This window comes from Alosa alosa, chromosome 13, assembly GCF_017589495.1.
Source record: "Alosa alosa isolate M-15738 ecotype Scorff River chromosome 13, AALO_Geno_1.1, whole genome shotgun sequence".
Lineage (NCBI taxonomy): Eukaryota > Metazoa > Chordata > Actinopteri > Clupeiformes > Clupeidae > Alosa > Alosa alosa.
In genome coordinates, this window is record NC_063201.1 from 16,688,213 (window position 1) to 16,705,712 (window position 17,500).

Genomic DNA, 17,500 nt, shown 5'->3' on the forward strand with positions numbered 1-17,500 from the left:
GGTACCAGATAAATAAAAACAAGCTTTCTCTCTATGTGCCAGCATCAAAGGGAAGTGGGCTTGATTCTTGCATTGGGTCAGGCCGCTCTCATAGGGCCTGATTGATTAGATTCCCCAGAGGTGCGGTGCGGGCGGTGTGGGGAGGTGGGGTAGGATAGGGTAGGGGGTTTGGTGGTGGTGGGGTGGGGGGGCAACCTGAAAATCAAATAAGTAGATCTGTCTGATCCAGGCTGACTGCAGCTCTGCTCGTATGGGATTTGTGGCAGTGTGTGAAACTCCAGAGCCAGGAGCTCCAACCTCTCTCTCTCTCTCTGCCACTTGATGCAACCAACGCTAACCTGATGTAAGCAAGTAACCGCTCAACTCCTCAGGCATGACTAACAGAGACTGCCCACAGACTTCTCCATAAACTATTTAATCACAAAGCACTGGTATGTTAGGCCTATGTCTTTTAGGAAGAATTAAATGGTATTTCAGAACTTCCTATATCTAAGAGCTCAGATGCAAAAGCCTCTAAACGCCACCTTCACCACTCTCGACAGATAGTACATGTATATGTTGATCAAATAATTATGCTTTAAAACCTGCTAAATACCATTCTTTTCCATGTCTTAAATATCAATTTGTAGGCTGTATAAGCCTGATAAAAAAAAATTCATTTCAAAGAAAAATGGTCAGACCCATACACCACTCATATACATAAGCTGTCTGGAATGAAAGTATGTGTGTATATAAGTTCTTCAAGTTAAAATCTACCGTGATTCATTTGGTTTGGTAGAGGGCCTCTTTTAGAGAAGTTATTTACCATTTGCCTGTCTCATATTGTGCTAACTGCCACACGGTCCGACAGATGCCATCTGGTGAGCAGTCATCGCAGCAGCTGACTAAGTGCCATGGAGCAAGTGTCGGATTGCATGCTGTAATCATGCCTGTAAAACCATTGCTTGTGTAACAACCTGGCATGTGTGTGTGTGTGTGTGTGTGTATCATTCTCTCTCAGTGTAAGTGTAGGTGCTCATGTCTGGAAGGATGTCTTTGTGTGTTTCTGCACAAACTTGTGCACTGGCTCGAACTTTAGTGACTTTTTCTCGCTCGTAAAAGGTCATATGACCGCTGTCTCTCGTTGTCGTCAGCGGCGGTGGTGGGCACGTGGGGTGGGTAGGTGTTGGGGGGGGGGGTTGTGAGGAGACAGCAAGTGGCCCCCATGCCGTCTGAGCTGCTGGGGTTTTTAATGAGTTCAGGCAGCACAGGAGACAAGGCCGCTAGTGATAATGAAAAGTGTCCGTGTCACAGGAAGATTCAATCCCCCACTCCAATGCGTCAGGAGCAGCCAGAAACCCCCACCCCCACCTCCAACCCACACACCCCACGATCCCCACTCTGCCTTTAAGGGCCATGGATCGCTGATCGCTGTCATTATTTGTGCCTCTGCTTCAGAGCTGCATGCACACACTTATGGCAAAGTGCCTCTAATTGACTTTCTGTGTCATGCTGGTCTGGAAGCCATCTCGCCCCCACAAGGAAGCTTCTGCCGGCTTCTTGAAGCGAAGAGAAGGAGACATCCGTGGTGGCAAGCTCTCAGCTGTGGCTTTGGCGAGCCAGCCAGCCGCCCGCTACTAACACTAACACTAAGGCAAGGAGGACCACCACCACCAAACCCCCCCCCCCCCCCCCACACACACACACACACACACACATACACACCACCCACACACATACACACACCCTAAAGACCTCTGGTCACGTCGAGGTCACTTTCCCTGGCCTCACAGCAAGGATCTGTTGCTCCTTGCGTGATGCTATTTGCGGTTGTCTGAGATAGGCTTTTAAGAGCGGTCGGCCATGAGTGCATCTCCCACCACACAGCTCTGTGTGCAGGAGAAAGGAGATGACCCCTTCATGCAAAGGGCAGCTCACGTGAGATGACATTTCACATGAGATGACAGCTCTCTAGCAAGACCACCCAACACCCCCCTCCCCACCTGATTCAGAAGCAGAGCCAATAAAGACCTCAAAGTCTACTAGACTGAGCAACACCCATACACTTTGCCAAAGCACATTATATTCTGAAGTTGGGTCATCTAAGAGCTCATCTGATATTATCATTGGGCTATTACTCACAAGCTCAGAGCATAGTTGGCATAATCAAATGATTCTGATTGTGATTGACATTTTTGTCATATAAAACACAAGGTATGAACAAACCAAACATTTAGCAAATGCGCAAATATGAATTCTGTGGTTTGGATTCAGTGCCCCACACATTAGGGTTTTCCGAGGTCAGGTGTGTGTGTGCGTGCGTGCGTGTATGTATGTTTGAACACTTATATGTGTCAGTGAACTTGACAGAGTGGGTCGCTGCCTGGGGAGCCGCAGGGAGACTCAGTGGCCGGTCGCAGTCACGCGGGAGGGGAGAGGAGGCTTTGTCTGAGTGTGGTGTGCTGTGGTGGGGCTGCTGTGATGGGCAATGCGTGCTCTGTAGGGTGCATGTATATGTTTATGGGGCGGGGTTGTGTTCACGGACGGCCGCCTCCAGTGACTGTTATTGAGTGGAGGCTGGAGGACGCAGGCCCCACAAACAGCCTCAGGGCCTCAATCAGATCACGGCCAGGCCAGATGAGAGGAAAATAAATATGGGGAAGACACACACACACACACACACACACACACACACAGCATATACACACTCACACACACACATACACACACACACAGGCAAATCACAGCTCACACACACACACACATACACACACACACACACACACACACACACACACACACACACACACACACAGGCAAATCACAGCTCACACACACACACATACACACACACACACACACACACACACACAGCATATATACACTTACACACACACACACACACACACACAGGCAAATCACAGCACACACACACACACACATACACACACACATACACAATTTAGGCCGACTCAAACGCACAATACACATAGCCATGTATCACTTTTAGACAGCCACATAAATATATGAAAATTAATACAACTGAACATACAGTCACAGTGTGACTCACACATAAAACAAAACATCGGTTTTGCAGCTCTGAAATAGGATTCACCAAACTTTGCTTTCCAATAATATCATGATTGTAAACTATTCGGTTCCCTTGTTTGTTTGGTTATTTCAGGGACAAGTGTTTTATTCATGCACCATCATTTCTTCTTTTCTTTTTCATGTTTGTAACATAGCGGCGGCGTGATGTACATCTCATTTGCTGACTTTAATTGAGAGAAGTGTGTTAATGTTCAAAGAGACTGGGGCAGAGTCTGTGATCAGAAGAAAGACCTTGACTTACACACACACAGAGACACGCACAGGCACGTTAACACACACACACACACACACACACACACACACACACACACAGACACAGTTTCAGTATTACAGTGGTTGTTTGTCCTTAGACGAGACATGAAGATTATCTGTGTGTATGTGCATGTCTGAGTGTGTCGGCATGCACAGATGCTTGTTTGAAAGGGAAAAAAACATATGTAGAACAGAAACTGCAATTACTTACGTCCTCCCTTACATTCTTTCATCTATCCTCCTCTCTCACTCTTTCTCTTTCCCCCTTTCTCTCTATTACTCTATTCTCTTTCAGTCTCCCACATTTCTCTCACACACAGTGTCTCATCAGCTGTATAGAATAGTGCTTAATTAACTGTGTGCCTGCAGGAAGTTGTGTGCGTGCACGTGTGTTGTGGGTGTGTGTGAGAGGATGCGTTTGAATCTATCTATATGTGTGTGTGTGTGTGTGTGTGTGTGTGTGTGTGTGTGTGTGTGTGTGTGTGTGTGTGTGTGTGTGTGTGTGTGTATGTGTTTGTGTTCGTGCTGGTGTGTGCCAGCACTCACAGTGAAAGTGGGCCAGTCTATAAGATCATTAATTAGGATGCACAGTGCCTCAGTTCACTGGCTCTTGGGGAGCAGATGGGAGGCAGGGGTTTCAGGCAGTGGTTCCCAGCCTCTGCATGGTGTTTGTGCTTGTGTGTTTGTGTGTGTGTGTGTGTGTGTGTGTGTAAGACTGTATTCACCTACGAGTGTGTGCATGCCTGTGTGTATGTATGTGTGTAAAGGGCTTCCATTTGTCTCCAGACAACCCCCCAGACACCCCCCCCCACCCCCCCCCCATATAACACACACACACGCACATGCCCCCCCCCCAGCCCTGAGTAGCCAGTATGTCTGGGCTCCTTGGCTGGCAGTAGGAGCCGGCGCTGGCAGCCTCCCTGGAGCAGGTCCTGTAGCCGGCAGCCTCCTGTGCAGCCCTGCCCTGTGCTGGGCTCCACCTCACCTCGACTCATCAGCATGCGGAGGACAGGCCGCAGACGCTCCACTGAGTCCCCCCCCCCCATCCCCCACCTGTCTGGTCCAGCCTGGTCACCCAGGGCTGGGCTGATTGGAAAGCACAGAGTGTTTCTGTTTGAATATGCAAGTCTGCTTTCTTAAGACCGGACACAGCGGCTAGCAGATCCCACTCTGCATCTAAGTCCTCTTTTTTTCTCACTTTTTCTATTTCATGTGTTCAGTTTCTCTTAGTTTTAAGTTCTCAACCTGACAGTTCCTCCTCTTTTTGCTCTGCATCATCTTAAATCACACAATCTTTTTTTGGCATCTTTTACCCAGCTGTCACTCTGTTTTTTATATCCTCTTTCCTTCCTCTCATTTCTCATCCCCCCTTTACTTGGTCTTTCGTCTCTCTCTCCCTCTCTCTCTCTCTCTCTCCCACGCTCTCTCTCTCTCATCTCTCCCACCCTCTGTCTCACACTGTCTCACATACGAGACCTTTCCTTTTAACGGAATGTCAGTGTGTGCGCCTCATGAAAGGACAAACTGGGGGAGAGAAAAAAAGGCATGAGGAGCGAGACAAGACAAAGGGCCCTGATTTGAAAACTTAATTATAGCCCTGGAAGTGCATGTCATCAGAACAACAATGAGATATACATCGCTGAGTGCTTAATTGGGTGTGAAAAGGGCCTCTCTTTTTAAACCACCAGTACATGGAACACACACACCCACACACCCACACACACACACAGACACACACACCTTACTCACATGCACACACACACACACACACTCATGCACACACATAGAGCACACCAACTGCCAGGTCTTCTGCAAGGCCAACGGAGGATGGGCAATTATGTTAGCGCGCCCGGACGCTGTTCGGATGTCACAAAGACTTAACCTGCGCAGCGGAGAGAGGACTCAGGGGACACCTGCGCCTCGCAGGTCGCCATGACAACCTCCCCCACACTGTCAATCAGACCGACACCTGCGATCCTCTTGTGGGGGTTTAGCTGGTGCTTTGCCCTTCCCTCGCTCCCCTGCTTTCTCGTTCTTTCTTTCTTTTCTCTCTCTCTCTCTCTCTCTCTCTCCTTCTGTCTCTCTTTGTAAATCTCCTGGTATTCACTTTCCAAATCTCCACCTTTCTCTCAAAATACTTTTCACTTTTTCTTTCTTCTTTCTCAGCATCTTTCTTTCCCTTACTCTCTACACTTACACTACCCCTTTCTCAGGTTTCTCTCTCTCTCTCTCTCTCTCCTCCCTCCCCTCTCTCTCCATCTCTCTCTCTCCTTCTCCCACTTTCATTCCCCATAGCTGTATAATCATGGCTGAGCCACTTGACCCCCCTGCAGGGTGTCTGGCCCGTACCTGGGGGGGCAAGGTGAGACTGTGAGACCCGGGGACCCCGTTTGGTCCCTCATATTCACGGCTCTCACCTCCTGCTGTAGCCTGGCATCATGTCCATCCCCAGCCCCCCCCTCCTCAGAGCAGGGGTGAACAGGATGGAGAGAACAGGGGAGGGTGAGAGGAGGATGAGAGGGGGTGCTGGGAGAGAGAGGAGGGGTGGAGCGATGCAGAGGAGAGGAGAGCAGAGGAGGAAAGAGGAGAGGAGAGGAGAAGAGAGGCGTGGAGAGGAGAGGAGAGGTGACATCTCCCCATCCGCCCCTCAGTCTGTGGGGTCAGGAGGAGTGTGTATGACGTCCGTCTTCACTTTTAATTGCACCTGCTGCTACATAGAAGTGTGGGTGAAGGGGCTGGAGAAAAAAGAGGAGAGGAGGAGGAGAGGAGGAGGACAGGAAGGAAGGAAAGAAACAGAGAGGAGGAATGGAATGGAGCATAGAGGAGAAAAGAGGAGAGGAAGAGGGAAGGGGTAGAGGAGAGAGAATGGGAAAAACAGGAGAGGTCAGCCATCATGAGAATGATGGTGTGAGACAGGGTCATTTTTGTTCTACATTCATGTATTCAGCAGCCAGATCATTGTGTAGCGCTGCTGCTGCCGTCGTTGTTGTTGCCGCGTCTGGGCGGATGGCAGCCCGCATTTGAACGTGTGCAGTGCTCTCTCTTTCTCTCTCTCTCTCTCTCTCTCTCTCTCTCTCTCTCTCTCTCTCTCTCTCTCCCTATCAGGAGCTGTGCCGACGCCTGGAGTCTCCTCACTGGCCTCTCTCACACACACACAGCTGAAGCGCTGCAGGGGATGGAGAGACACAGGGGTGGAGAGAGAGAGAGGGGGGGGGGAGAGATAGAAACAAAGGGAGGGAAAGAAAGACAAAAAGAGGGAAAGAGAGTCAGAGATCTTCTGCTTGACAGATGCTTTCAGATCACTTGAATGCAATCTAAATTTTGCTCCTGCTATATCTGTCTTGCGCCTCTACTGCTTCCAATTTACACCATGTCAAATGAGGGACAGATGAAGAGAAAGAAAAAGAGAAAGAGAGAGAGAGAGAGAGAGAGAGAGAAAGAAAGGAACATGACTGCACCCCAAACACCCAATTTTTCTCATATCCCCCCCTCTTCTCTCACACATAACAATCCATGACATCTTCTGCATTGATATTCAAATGAGAACACAGTTTTTGGTCAGACGCAGATTAAATTCAGCCGCTATTTATACACGGCCCATAATATATCCACCATTCTGCCTCATTGCCATTCGGGCTTAGTGCAGATTAAAGAGCCGTAAACAAACACATGTACTGCCTGGGCATCCCCTCAGCTCTTTTGTCGGGAGTGTTTATCGGTCGTGATGCCGGACGGCACGGGCCTGAGATTGCAGTGGTCTACGCGCATTGGGGCACGCCGCCGCACGAGAGGCCGAGAGATAGACAAAAAGAGACAGAGAAGGAAGACAAAGAAAAAGAAAGGATGAGAGGAATGTTGGAGGAGTGATGTCTGGTTCTGTTTGTTTGCTCTCATCCCATCTGTGGAATGAGCCCCTCTGAAAACCCTCTAGAGAGAGAGAGAGAGAGAGAGAGAGAGAGCAGGAAGAAGAATGGACGAGACCAGTATACCAAGGGTCTAATGTACTGGGATGAGAGAGAGAGGGGAAGCCAAAAAGAGTTTGACGAAGAGAAAAGAGAGAGAATGTGTGTGCGAGTGTGTGTGTGTGTGTGTGTGTGTGTGTGTGTGTGTGTGTGTGTGTGTGTGTGTGTGTGTGTGTGTGTGTGTGTGTGTGTGTGTGTGTTGCTGTGATGCTGTGATGGTGAGATGAGGGCCTGGGTGACTGGGTAAGCATAGGCCTGGGAGGTCTGGACTGTCTTTGAAGTGGGCTTATTGTGTAGGGACACACACACACACACATACATCCCCTCCCCTGCTGGTCTTGCTGACCAGACCTCCGGCTTTTCGGTTGAGGACCAGTGGGAGGGCTGTTGACTGAGCCTGCAGCCAATTAGCTGCTCAGGTGTGCGGTGTGTGTGTGTGTGTGTGTGTGTGTGTGTGTGTGTGTGTGTGCACGTCTGAGTGTAAGGTATGGGGTCAGTCTGCTTTTCATCCAGACATCTGGACGGACTTTAGGTGATGGTGGTCCTGAGGATGTGCCCCCTGTGGAGACCGAGAAAGTCGGTTAGAGGAGCTCAGCGTGTGTGTGTGTGTGTGTGTGTTTGTGTGTGTGTGTGTGTGTGTTTGTGTATGTGTGTGTGCACGTACCCTTGTGTGTTTACATAGACATCTATGTGTGTGTGTATATTTTGAAGAATCAGGAAGAACTATGTGAGGGAAAGCAAGAGGGTGATAAAAAGGATAGACAAAAGAGAGAGAGAAAAAGAGAGAGAGAGAGAGAGAGAGAGAGAGAGAGAGAGAGAGAGAGAGAGAGAGAGGAGAGAGAGAGAGATATGAGCTGGGTTCAGGGAATTCTGACACATATACAGGATTTGGATATCCGGATTCCTCCTTGCCCTCCCCTCCCCACCTCTCCACCTCTGCCTCCGCCTAGCCGCAGCGTGAACCCCAACTAATCTCACACAGCAGCCTAATACACCACCTCTTATTTGATCTCATGCTATGACACCCACTCAGTGCGTACAGAGGAAACCGCAGCCGCAAATGAATCGGCTCCGCCACGGCTAGCTGCAGAGCTACGTCTCTGCATCGCGCGTCACATCCTCTGCTTTAATAAGAGAAATGCGGGATGGGGACTCCAACATGGAAGCGCTCATCATAGAACGCATCGTGGGCAGGGTTGTGAAACACATACAGTACTCACACACACTCATACACACAGACTTTCTCACACAGACCCACATACAGTTCCACATACACATTTCTTACACACACACATACTCTCTCACACACACACACTATTATATTCACAGTCACACAGGGCCATATACATGCACAATCATACACACACACACATATACTGACTCACAGACAATCATACATGCTCACTCACACACACACACACACATATTCTCAGACAGGCAACTAAAATCATTACTGTTCACCGAGCCCGCCATAAGGCAGTCATTTTTATCTTCCATTTATGCATGTATGCATGGAGCACACTCAAACACACAGAACCAGACTGGCAGTAAGAGCACATCATGGACTGGCAGTGTTCCTCTTCTTCCTCACAAGAGGACAAGGAGGAGGAGGAGGAGGAGGAGGAGGAAGGGGAGGAAGAGAAGGCCGCGAGCAGTGGTGCCTAACTCACACAGCAGACGAGACGACGGTGGAATTCGATTTGAGAGTGCGCCTGATTTGGGCGCAGCTTGTTGGATTTCCATAGATTTCCATACGAAATGTACAAGGGGAGTTTATTTGTCACCCGGTGATATTCCGCTGATTTGTGTAGTTCGGTTGTTGCCGCCTTTTTGTCTTGTCCGAAGAGAGTTGCGCATTGGAAAGGAAGAAAGATGGGAGGATAGCAGGCAGATAAGGGAACCTCTCTCTCTCTCTCTCTCTCTATCCTATCTCTCTATCTATCTATTTCTATCACACGTTATTTCTACATCCCCTCTCATATCTCTCTGTCTGTTTGGCTGTGTGTTTGGCCCAGTAAAACAAGCTGGAGCTCAAGGCTTTCGAGCGCAGCTCCATCTGCTTACACAAGCGCCCCGTCGGTAACATCAAACCCACCACCAGGTCCCATCAGTGCAATAGCAAATAGAATTTGGACTGACAAAAATAGTCAGAGAAATAGAACTGGGGATAAATATCAAGGCTCCACCAACAGCTCCTCCTCATCTTCCTCATCTTCATTTTTTCTCCTCCTCCTCTTCCCTCCATTCTCCCTTTTTATCGACTCGGTGCATGTACTCCCTTCCTCATTCTATCTCTCCATCTCTCTCACTTTTCTCCATCTCTTTACCTCTCCCTCTCTCCTCTATCTCTCCTTTCCATTCTCCTTCTCTCCTCCATCTCCTCCTCCATCCCTCCCTTCCTCTTCTTCCTCTTCCTCTCTTTTGGTCTCTGTCAGTCTCGGCTGACAACTTCCAAAAGCAGCAGGTATGAAAAGCCAGGAAACAGGAACAGGAAACCCTTCACGCTCAGATGTGAAGTTGCCACGCACTCGCTGTTGTCTCCTCTTTCGCGCACCATGTCGAAAACAACATGCCACAAACAACAACAAAAAACAGACTCTGGGAAGCAGACAAAAAAGCAAAAGGCCACATGCAGACACTCAAAGAGAAGGGGAGACTAGGAGGGTGATGGGGAGGAAGCAGCGCTACCGAATCCTCAAGCAACTAATAAATAAATAAAAACAATGTATTTCTGTTTGCATTGTGTCCCTCTTCTACCCCCACAGCAGCAACCTCCCCCTCCCCCCTGCAACAACTTCAGTTCTCCTTTGCTTTGTCGTTACTGATCTTCAGAGTGTTTTGTTTTGTTATTTTTTTTCTCTAACCAGAGAGCTCTCCCTGCCTCTCTGTCAGCAAGCTTCTCAGAGAACATGCCGGAGAGGACAAGCTGGAGGGGAGATGATGACGTGCTCTTCAGAAATGTCAACTTCTCTCCCTCTTTCCTCTCTCTGTGTCTGTCTCTCTTTATCTCTTGCTCTCTCTCTCTCTCTCTCTCTCTCTCTGTCTCCTTTGCACGCTCTCCCTCCACCAGAGAGTCCTTGAGCTAAATGACAGAGTGATGCCTGGTTCAGTGGCGCTCGTGGCTCAGGCTCCGGCATCAGTCGGCTGCTCGTTTCTCTGTCGCAACGCTGACGGCTGCCGTGATTAGTTTTTTTGGCAACGGAGGCTTGCAAGGCCCCCTTTCTCAACTGGAATTGAGGTTTTTTGAGTGTGTGTGTGTGTGTGTGTGTGTGTGTGTGTATGTGCCTGTGTAAGTGTGTGTTTTGTGTGTGTGTGTGTGTGTGTGTGTGGTGCCCACAAGTGTACAGAGGTCATGGTCAAGATCATGAACACCTCCGAGGAAGACAGAAATAGCCGTAAATGAGTGTTTGTGTTCGCACCAAGCCTGGGGGTGCGGGTGTGACAGGGGGTTAATGTAACATAGCTGTGACAAGCCCATTGAGTCTATTAGAAAACACGCACAACACACACACACATTATGTTAGCTGTGATCATTTGATGAAGGACAAAGACACACAGAGCACTGACCCCAGTGCTTATTAAAGTATCATGACTGTGGTCATTATCGTGACCTGGTGGGTTCTCTAAACAAGCCGAGTTTGAAGTGACGCTGCAGTGATTGATTTGGCTGTGTTTGCCTGAGTCCACTCATTAGATGACATCACCACAGAAATGTTCAGTTTTGAAGAGCCACTACACTTTGTTTGAGCAACTCTGTAGTCATTTGGGTTCTGTTGCTCTGTCTATACTCATACTTTCATACTTATTTGTAACTTGTAGTATAAAATAATCAGGTAGGCCTAGTATATAATAAAAAAAAACTGATAAGTAATAAGAAGTCTTTGATTTCTTTGTATTTGGAACTTTTATTTTTAGATTATTTCACAAGCATATTGATATTCATCTGCTGTATTTCTGCCTTTTGTGTTTGTCTCTGTAGGTGATGAGTGGTATCTGTGTCGTCTGACCCTCACGCTGCCCAGCCTGAGTGACCTGCAGTGGGCCATGTTCCCATTCCCGTACCTGGCCTCGGTGGGGCCCGATGCCGGCCCCGGCACGCTGGTGTATAGGCTCAGTGCCCAGCGCGGGGACGGTTCCCAGGCAACCGCACAGTTCCTGTTGGTGGAAGGTAAGGGCACGCCGGTCAGCCGGGGCCACGACTGGAAATATTCAGATCAATTCAACAGCTATTTAGGTCACTGCCTTCCTGGTTCGATAATAGTGACTGGAGGGAGGAAGATAAACACACGGGGTAGGCAGTTTTAAAATGGGAAATGAGAACACAAGCTCATAAGCAGAAACATTGCTCGGCACCTTAATGCTGAAAGCCTAGGCAATGGCACGGTTTAAAACAGAATAACGCGCAAACAACAGAATGCATCGTGACTGTGGTAGCCTAATGAAGGGGTCACAACTGTCTCTATAACTGCATAGGTTGAGTTAGTTGTTTTTGGTGTTTCATTTCAACTACTGTCAGATTGAGTGTATTTTTAGCGAGGTGGTGCCTGGTGGTGCAGCAATAATAATAATAATGATGATGATAATAATAATAATAATAATAATAATAATAATAATAATAATAATAATAATAATACGCTTTATTTGTATAGCACCTTTCATATACAGAATGTAGCTCAAAGTGCTTTACATTTGAAACATGTAACACAATAAACCAACAATTTCCTACAAGTTATTCTGTCATTCCTCTTCGTTGCTGTGGCAACATTATTAGAAATACTTCAGAAATACAGCGGTTAGTAATCTTAGTAATTGTTGTGATTATATTAATTTATATATAGACATTTAAGAAACACAACAACTGGAAAACTGGCAGCCTTAACCCTTAAGCCCTTACAAGCACGCCTCACAGTAATCACTCCCCAGGGCCTTTGTTTTCTCATCTGGAGAGGAGGAGTTGGTGTGTAGCTACTGTACAGTACGTGCTAGATGTTAGATGGCTCTTCTTGCAGGGTAGATCTTCTCCAATCATATCGGTTGGTTGCTTCGCCAGATGTAGAAGGCGGCAGAGAGTGGGAGTCACAGCCGTTTTCTTCTTTAAAGAGGAATGACGGAACAGACGCAACTGTTATGCAGCACCCATCTAGCATACTCCTTTGCTTCACCTGATTAGCCAGTGCGTGCTGGCATCACTTCTGTGCCCATGTGTGCACTTACAGGCTACCCATCTCAAACTTTTCCAAGACTTCTTGTGATTCCTTAGTGATTAGGAAATTGTATTATTGGCAGTTTAACTAAAAGTTCAAATTCTGATTATGGTTATGCAAATAGGTGGACGGGATCTTTTATCTTATGATGATATGGTGACAAGGTGACATCATGGTATAGCAGTCATATAGGTGTACAGGAGGTAGAGTTTTACCTCTGGGGTAAAACGGGGAAAGTGCAGATTTTCAGGAAATCAAGCTCTGTTCCTGAAACGCTGTTCGCAAGCAATTAAGAGCCGGGTGGCAGCGGTGACCAATGAGAGTGTCGTTAGCGCTGCATGATTCTCAGAGCCTCAGGTAGAGGGAAGACCATTCGTTTCCACGGTGACGAGGAACCGGTGCAGCTGATAGGGCAGAGACGCAGACATCACACAGCTGGGGCCTGGCAGCTGTGGTCCTCTTCCTCCTCCTCCTCCTCCTCCTCCTCTTGCTCCTCTCTGCTGGCCTGGAGGGACGGGGGGCTTCAGATGAGCTGGCACGCTGTCATCAGTCGCCGTGTCCTTGAGAGGAGGGCCACAGACTCGCTGCTCTGCTTGGCCGTGGACTGGACAAGCGACAGAGTGAGACGGAGCGAGCGAGCGCATCTGGTAGAGAGGGGGCCCGGTGCGACGTGAGACGTGAGACGTGAGACGAAAGCCTCCCAGGCCTGACTGGAATGAGGAGCTATTTGTGTTCCTCACAGCCGCTTCGTCTCCCCAAAGCGTGGCCCACATGTTTTGAGCATCAATAGAGATCTGATGGCCATGGTCACTCCCTGAAGCCTTTCCCTGGTTAGATTAGATTCAACTTCATGGTCATTGTGCAGAGTACAAGTACAGAGACAACGAAATGCAATTTGTGTCTAACCAAAAGTGCAAAAAAGCAGAGCAGTGCTATGTGATACAAAGTAGGTGGTGCATAGACAGGACAAAAGATATAGTGCAGTGTAGACAGTAGTATGCAGTTGTTTTCAGAAGGTGGTTTAGAGTACTTTAAATTAAATTAACAAAGAATAAGGTTTTTATTATTGGGTGTGTTCTGGAGAAATGCCCTCCCTCCCTCCCTTGATTTTGCCATGGAGAAACAAGTCCAATGTAGTTGTCTCCATAAAGGTGAAGAATAGTTTGAGCAGTAGAGTGTACTACGATGTGCCCCCCCCAAATTTAAATCAGTTGAAAGTAGAAAGTAGAATTTGTTTTCATTTCCACAACTCTTCCCCTTCCTCTCACAGATCAGGTGCAGTGTGTATAAGCACCACCAGAAGAGTTGATGATTCCCATCACTGTGTCTGATTTCTGCTCGCTTGCTTCTCCACTCAGGTGGGGACGACTGCTTCGAGGTGGACAGGACCTCTGGGGAGGTGAGGACCACAGGCCGGCCCCTGAGCCCCAGTAAGGAGTACGTCCTCTGGGTGCAGCTCTTGGATCCCCAGGGTAGGAGGGGACCCCAGGCGTCGGTGTCCATTTTGGCCGGCTACCGCCCCCCTCAGTTCACCAACGGCTCAGACGCTGTGTAATGCCCCTGAGAGCACCGGCCGGGCCAGACGTAAAGTACAGACGCGGGTGTGGGCGAGTGTCTGACAATGGCTGCGCCCTTACTCAGTGTGTGTTTGTGTGTGCATTGAGTGGAGTACAACTGGCAGGGCTATCAAAAGGAAATAGGTGTGTGTGTGTGTGTGTGTGTGTGTGTGTGTGTGTGTGTGTGCAGCGTGTGTATGTGTGTGTGTGTGTGTGTGTGTGTGAGAGATTGTGTTCATTTGTGCATATGGATTCATTCAAGCATGCTTATAAGGATGTTTTTTTGCATGTGTGCATGCATATGTATGCTTGTCTTTCTTCTGTGTGAATGCGTGTCTTGTTTGTTCATGTTGGTGTGTGTATGATGTGTGTGTGTGTGTGTGTGTGTGTGTGTGTGTGTGTGTGTGTGTGTGTGTGTGTGTGTGTGTGTGTGTGTGTGTGTGTGTGTAGTCATTGTGTGTGAGTGTGTGTTAGGTGAGTTCAGGGGGGAGGAGGGCGGCCGCAGCACCCTATCTGCTCATTAGAGGGGAAGGGGAGCATTGGGTGAGGTGGCTGACTGTGTCTGCGTGGCGATGTGTCATCTGTTGCATGAAACGATGCACCCCCAGGGCTCCTACAGCTCAGGGAGGGATGGAGAGGGGGCACAAATTGCTATGGTGAGGACGGTTAGGCTGGGGGTGGAGGGGGTGGAGGGGGTTGTTGGAGCAGAGGGGCGAAGAGCTGGGTGTGGGTGGGGGTGCAGGCGGTGGAGTAGTGCGGGACCCAGATGCATCATGGTCTTGTCCACCCTCAGGCTAGGAATTTTGTTAAAGTGTGCAAATTCAAATCTGTATTAAGAACTACTGGAGGCACATGAAGAGCAGTGTGTCTGAACCCCCAACACACACACACACACACACAAAGCCCCCCTCGACTGAATCGTTGGCTCTGGCAGAAAGAAACACAAACGGATTTAATTTGATTAATCGCTGCAGCTCCCGGCACATGTAGTGCGATGGCTAATCAGAAACGGGGAGTGTGGTGGGAGGTGGAGGGGGGATAAGGGTTGAGGGCTCGTCTAACATGGCCTCCACCTTTCTGGGGAAAAAAATCCAGAAAAAAACAAAACCATGATGAGGAAGATGAGCAGCGAGGAGGAGATGAGTCCCCTGAGCCCCCATTTTGTACGGTCCTCTGCCTCCCTTTCTCCAGACGGTCTCCTGAGGTGAACAGCTCAGGCTCACAAAGTCAACATTCACAAAGTAGAGCCCAAGATTTCGCACGATTATTTGGACACAGTTCTCGAACCAGCCAGAGCACAAGTGAACCACTGAGACCTCGATTTGTATAACAAATCAGTGTAACAAAACCATGGTCCTGTTTTAGATACGTTTTGTATCTTTACATAGATGAATAAACACTGAGTTAAAATACAGTAGATCCCTCCCTACAGTTGATTTGAACAACAAATGTCTAACAAATATAAACAATGAAATTCATATGAGAACTTTATTCACTGCATGCTGTACAAAGCAGAAACCAGGGAGGTTTAGCTGCATCAAATTTGACGCAACATTATGGAGGGTGTCATAGCTGAGATTAAGGTGAATGACAATGTGTGCTGTGTTTGTGTGCTGTGTGTGTGTGTGTGTGTGTGTGTGTGTGTGTGTGTGTGTGTGTGTGTGTGTGTGTGTGTCTGTGTCAACTCAGTGGAAGCCCATACCTGTGGCTCCCACTGCCTGGTGGCTTTTTCTGATGCAGACCAAAGCCAGCACCAAACTCAAGTGTCTTTTTTTTTAAAGTTCAGCCTTTCTTGTGATGGGTAGGGTCTGGCAAAGCCAAAATAGTTATCCATACACCCTCATGTCCAAAGGAAGTAAAAAAGGGCATCTGCTCCTTCCAAATCCTAAACTAATTGTGAGTCTTAGTTGTAGCTCAAGTGTATTATACCAATTTACCAAAACCACAGGTAGTAACATCACAGGAGCCGCGTCTGTTAGTCAGAGCTATCCTACTAGGATGTTAAATAACCTATCCTAATGATGTGTTTTGCAAGTTTTTCACATTCATTTACCAAAATATTATTATATATGTAAAAAAAAAACAAAGGCAATAAATCTGTAAACAATATACAGCAGTGTCATGTCCGATAAACCAGTAACTGAATCAGTGAGTGTGTTTATTGTTTTGTTTTTGTTTTTGTTGTGCTGGTGCAGCGTTGCCATGGTACAGGCAGTGTCCTTCCAGCAGAAGAGCCTGTCCTACATGCTGCTGGTGAACCCCAGCAACCTGTTCAGCATCCACCAGAGATGGCGCCTCAGTCTGACCTGCATCGCGGACTACGAGGAGTGGGATTAGCACCTGCACCACCTTGGGAAGTACACTCTAGCAGTCGACACCGGCCTCAGCAGCGTGACAGAGGTAAACAGAGACACAGACAGAGGGAGAGGGAGAGGGAGACACACACACACACACACACACACACACACACACACAGGAGGGAACACACACAAATAGGTACGTTCACATATGTCTACAGAGATATACAGTGACAAATATAGAATGCAGACACACAAACACAAACACACACAGAACATAAGTACACAGGATGACACACGTGCCTAAACAGATGCACATGTAGTCAAATTCACTAGGTTACACACACACAAACACACACACACACACACACACACACACACACACACACACACACACACACTTCACACACACACACACACACACACACACACACACACACACACACACACACACACACACACACACACACACACACACTCTGCATTTCCAGATGGTTGTATCCTTTGTTCGTCTCTTTACATGAGCCCCTTGGTTATGTGCATGTACCCATGAACATTTAAAACTCATTGCCCCAGTCTTACCCACTCAATCATGCATACTGGTGCATTACATCAGGTATGATTCACTTACTCACTGCTCCATACTAAAGAAAGTTCTGTCTCTGGTATGAAATCTGTTTTTCAAGACATTTTAATTACGGCTAGCATATTGTATTTGATATTGTAGATTCCATTTAGAATAGCCATGTTTAATGAATTGAACTAGTACTTTGGTATATCTCTGGTTGCACTCAACACTTCCCAACACTATCCAAGAAACAAGTAGTTCCCTCCTCTTCACCCCCCACCCCCCCCCCCCAAACCCACCTCACGCCCTTCTGCTCCTAGAAGCCCAGTCTCTGGCTGTTCCCTCCACTGCTAAGGCCTCTGAGCCTCCCTGGCCATTTTCCCTGAAACATCAGTGTGTCTGCTCTCAATCTGTCCCCGAGCTGGCTGGCTCCAGCACGAGCAAAATGACCGGCCATTAGCCGCTCAGCTCCAGCCACAGCATCTGTCCCCCAGGCAACGGGATTGCACATTTAGTCCAATGGCCACGGAAAGCCCTGTGACCATTTTCTGAAATGCATCGAAAGTGACAC

At 48.1% G+C, this 17,500-nt stretch overlaps 1 protein-coding gene across 1 annotated transcript in view; it reads left to right on the forward strand.

The window, feature by feature from the left end:
• Window positions 1–17,500, forward strand: part of si:dkey-22o22.2 (neural-cadherin) — a 135,672-nt gene that overhangs the window by 52,247 nt on the left and 65,925 nt on the right. Inside the window, 3 exon segments of the mRNA XM_048260545.1 lie at window positions 11,284–11,472; window positions 13,867–14,092; window positions 16,260–16,464. Of these exon segments, the coding sequence (XP_048116502.1) occupies window positions 11,284–11,472; window positions 13,867–14,092; window positions 16,260–16,464 (620 nt within the window).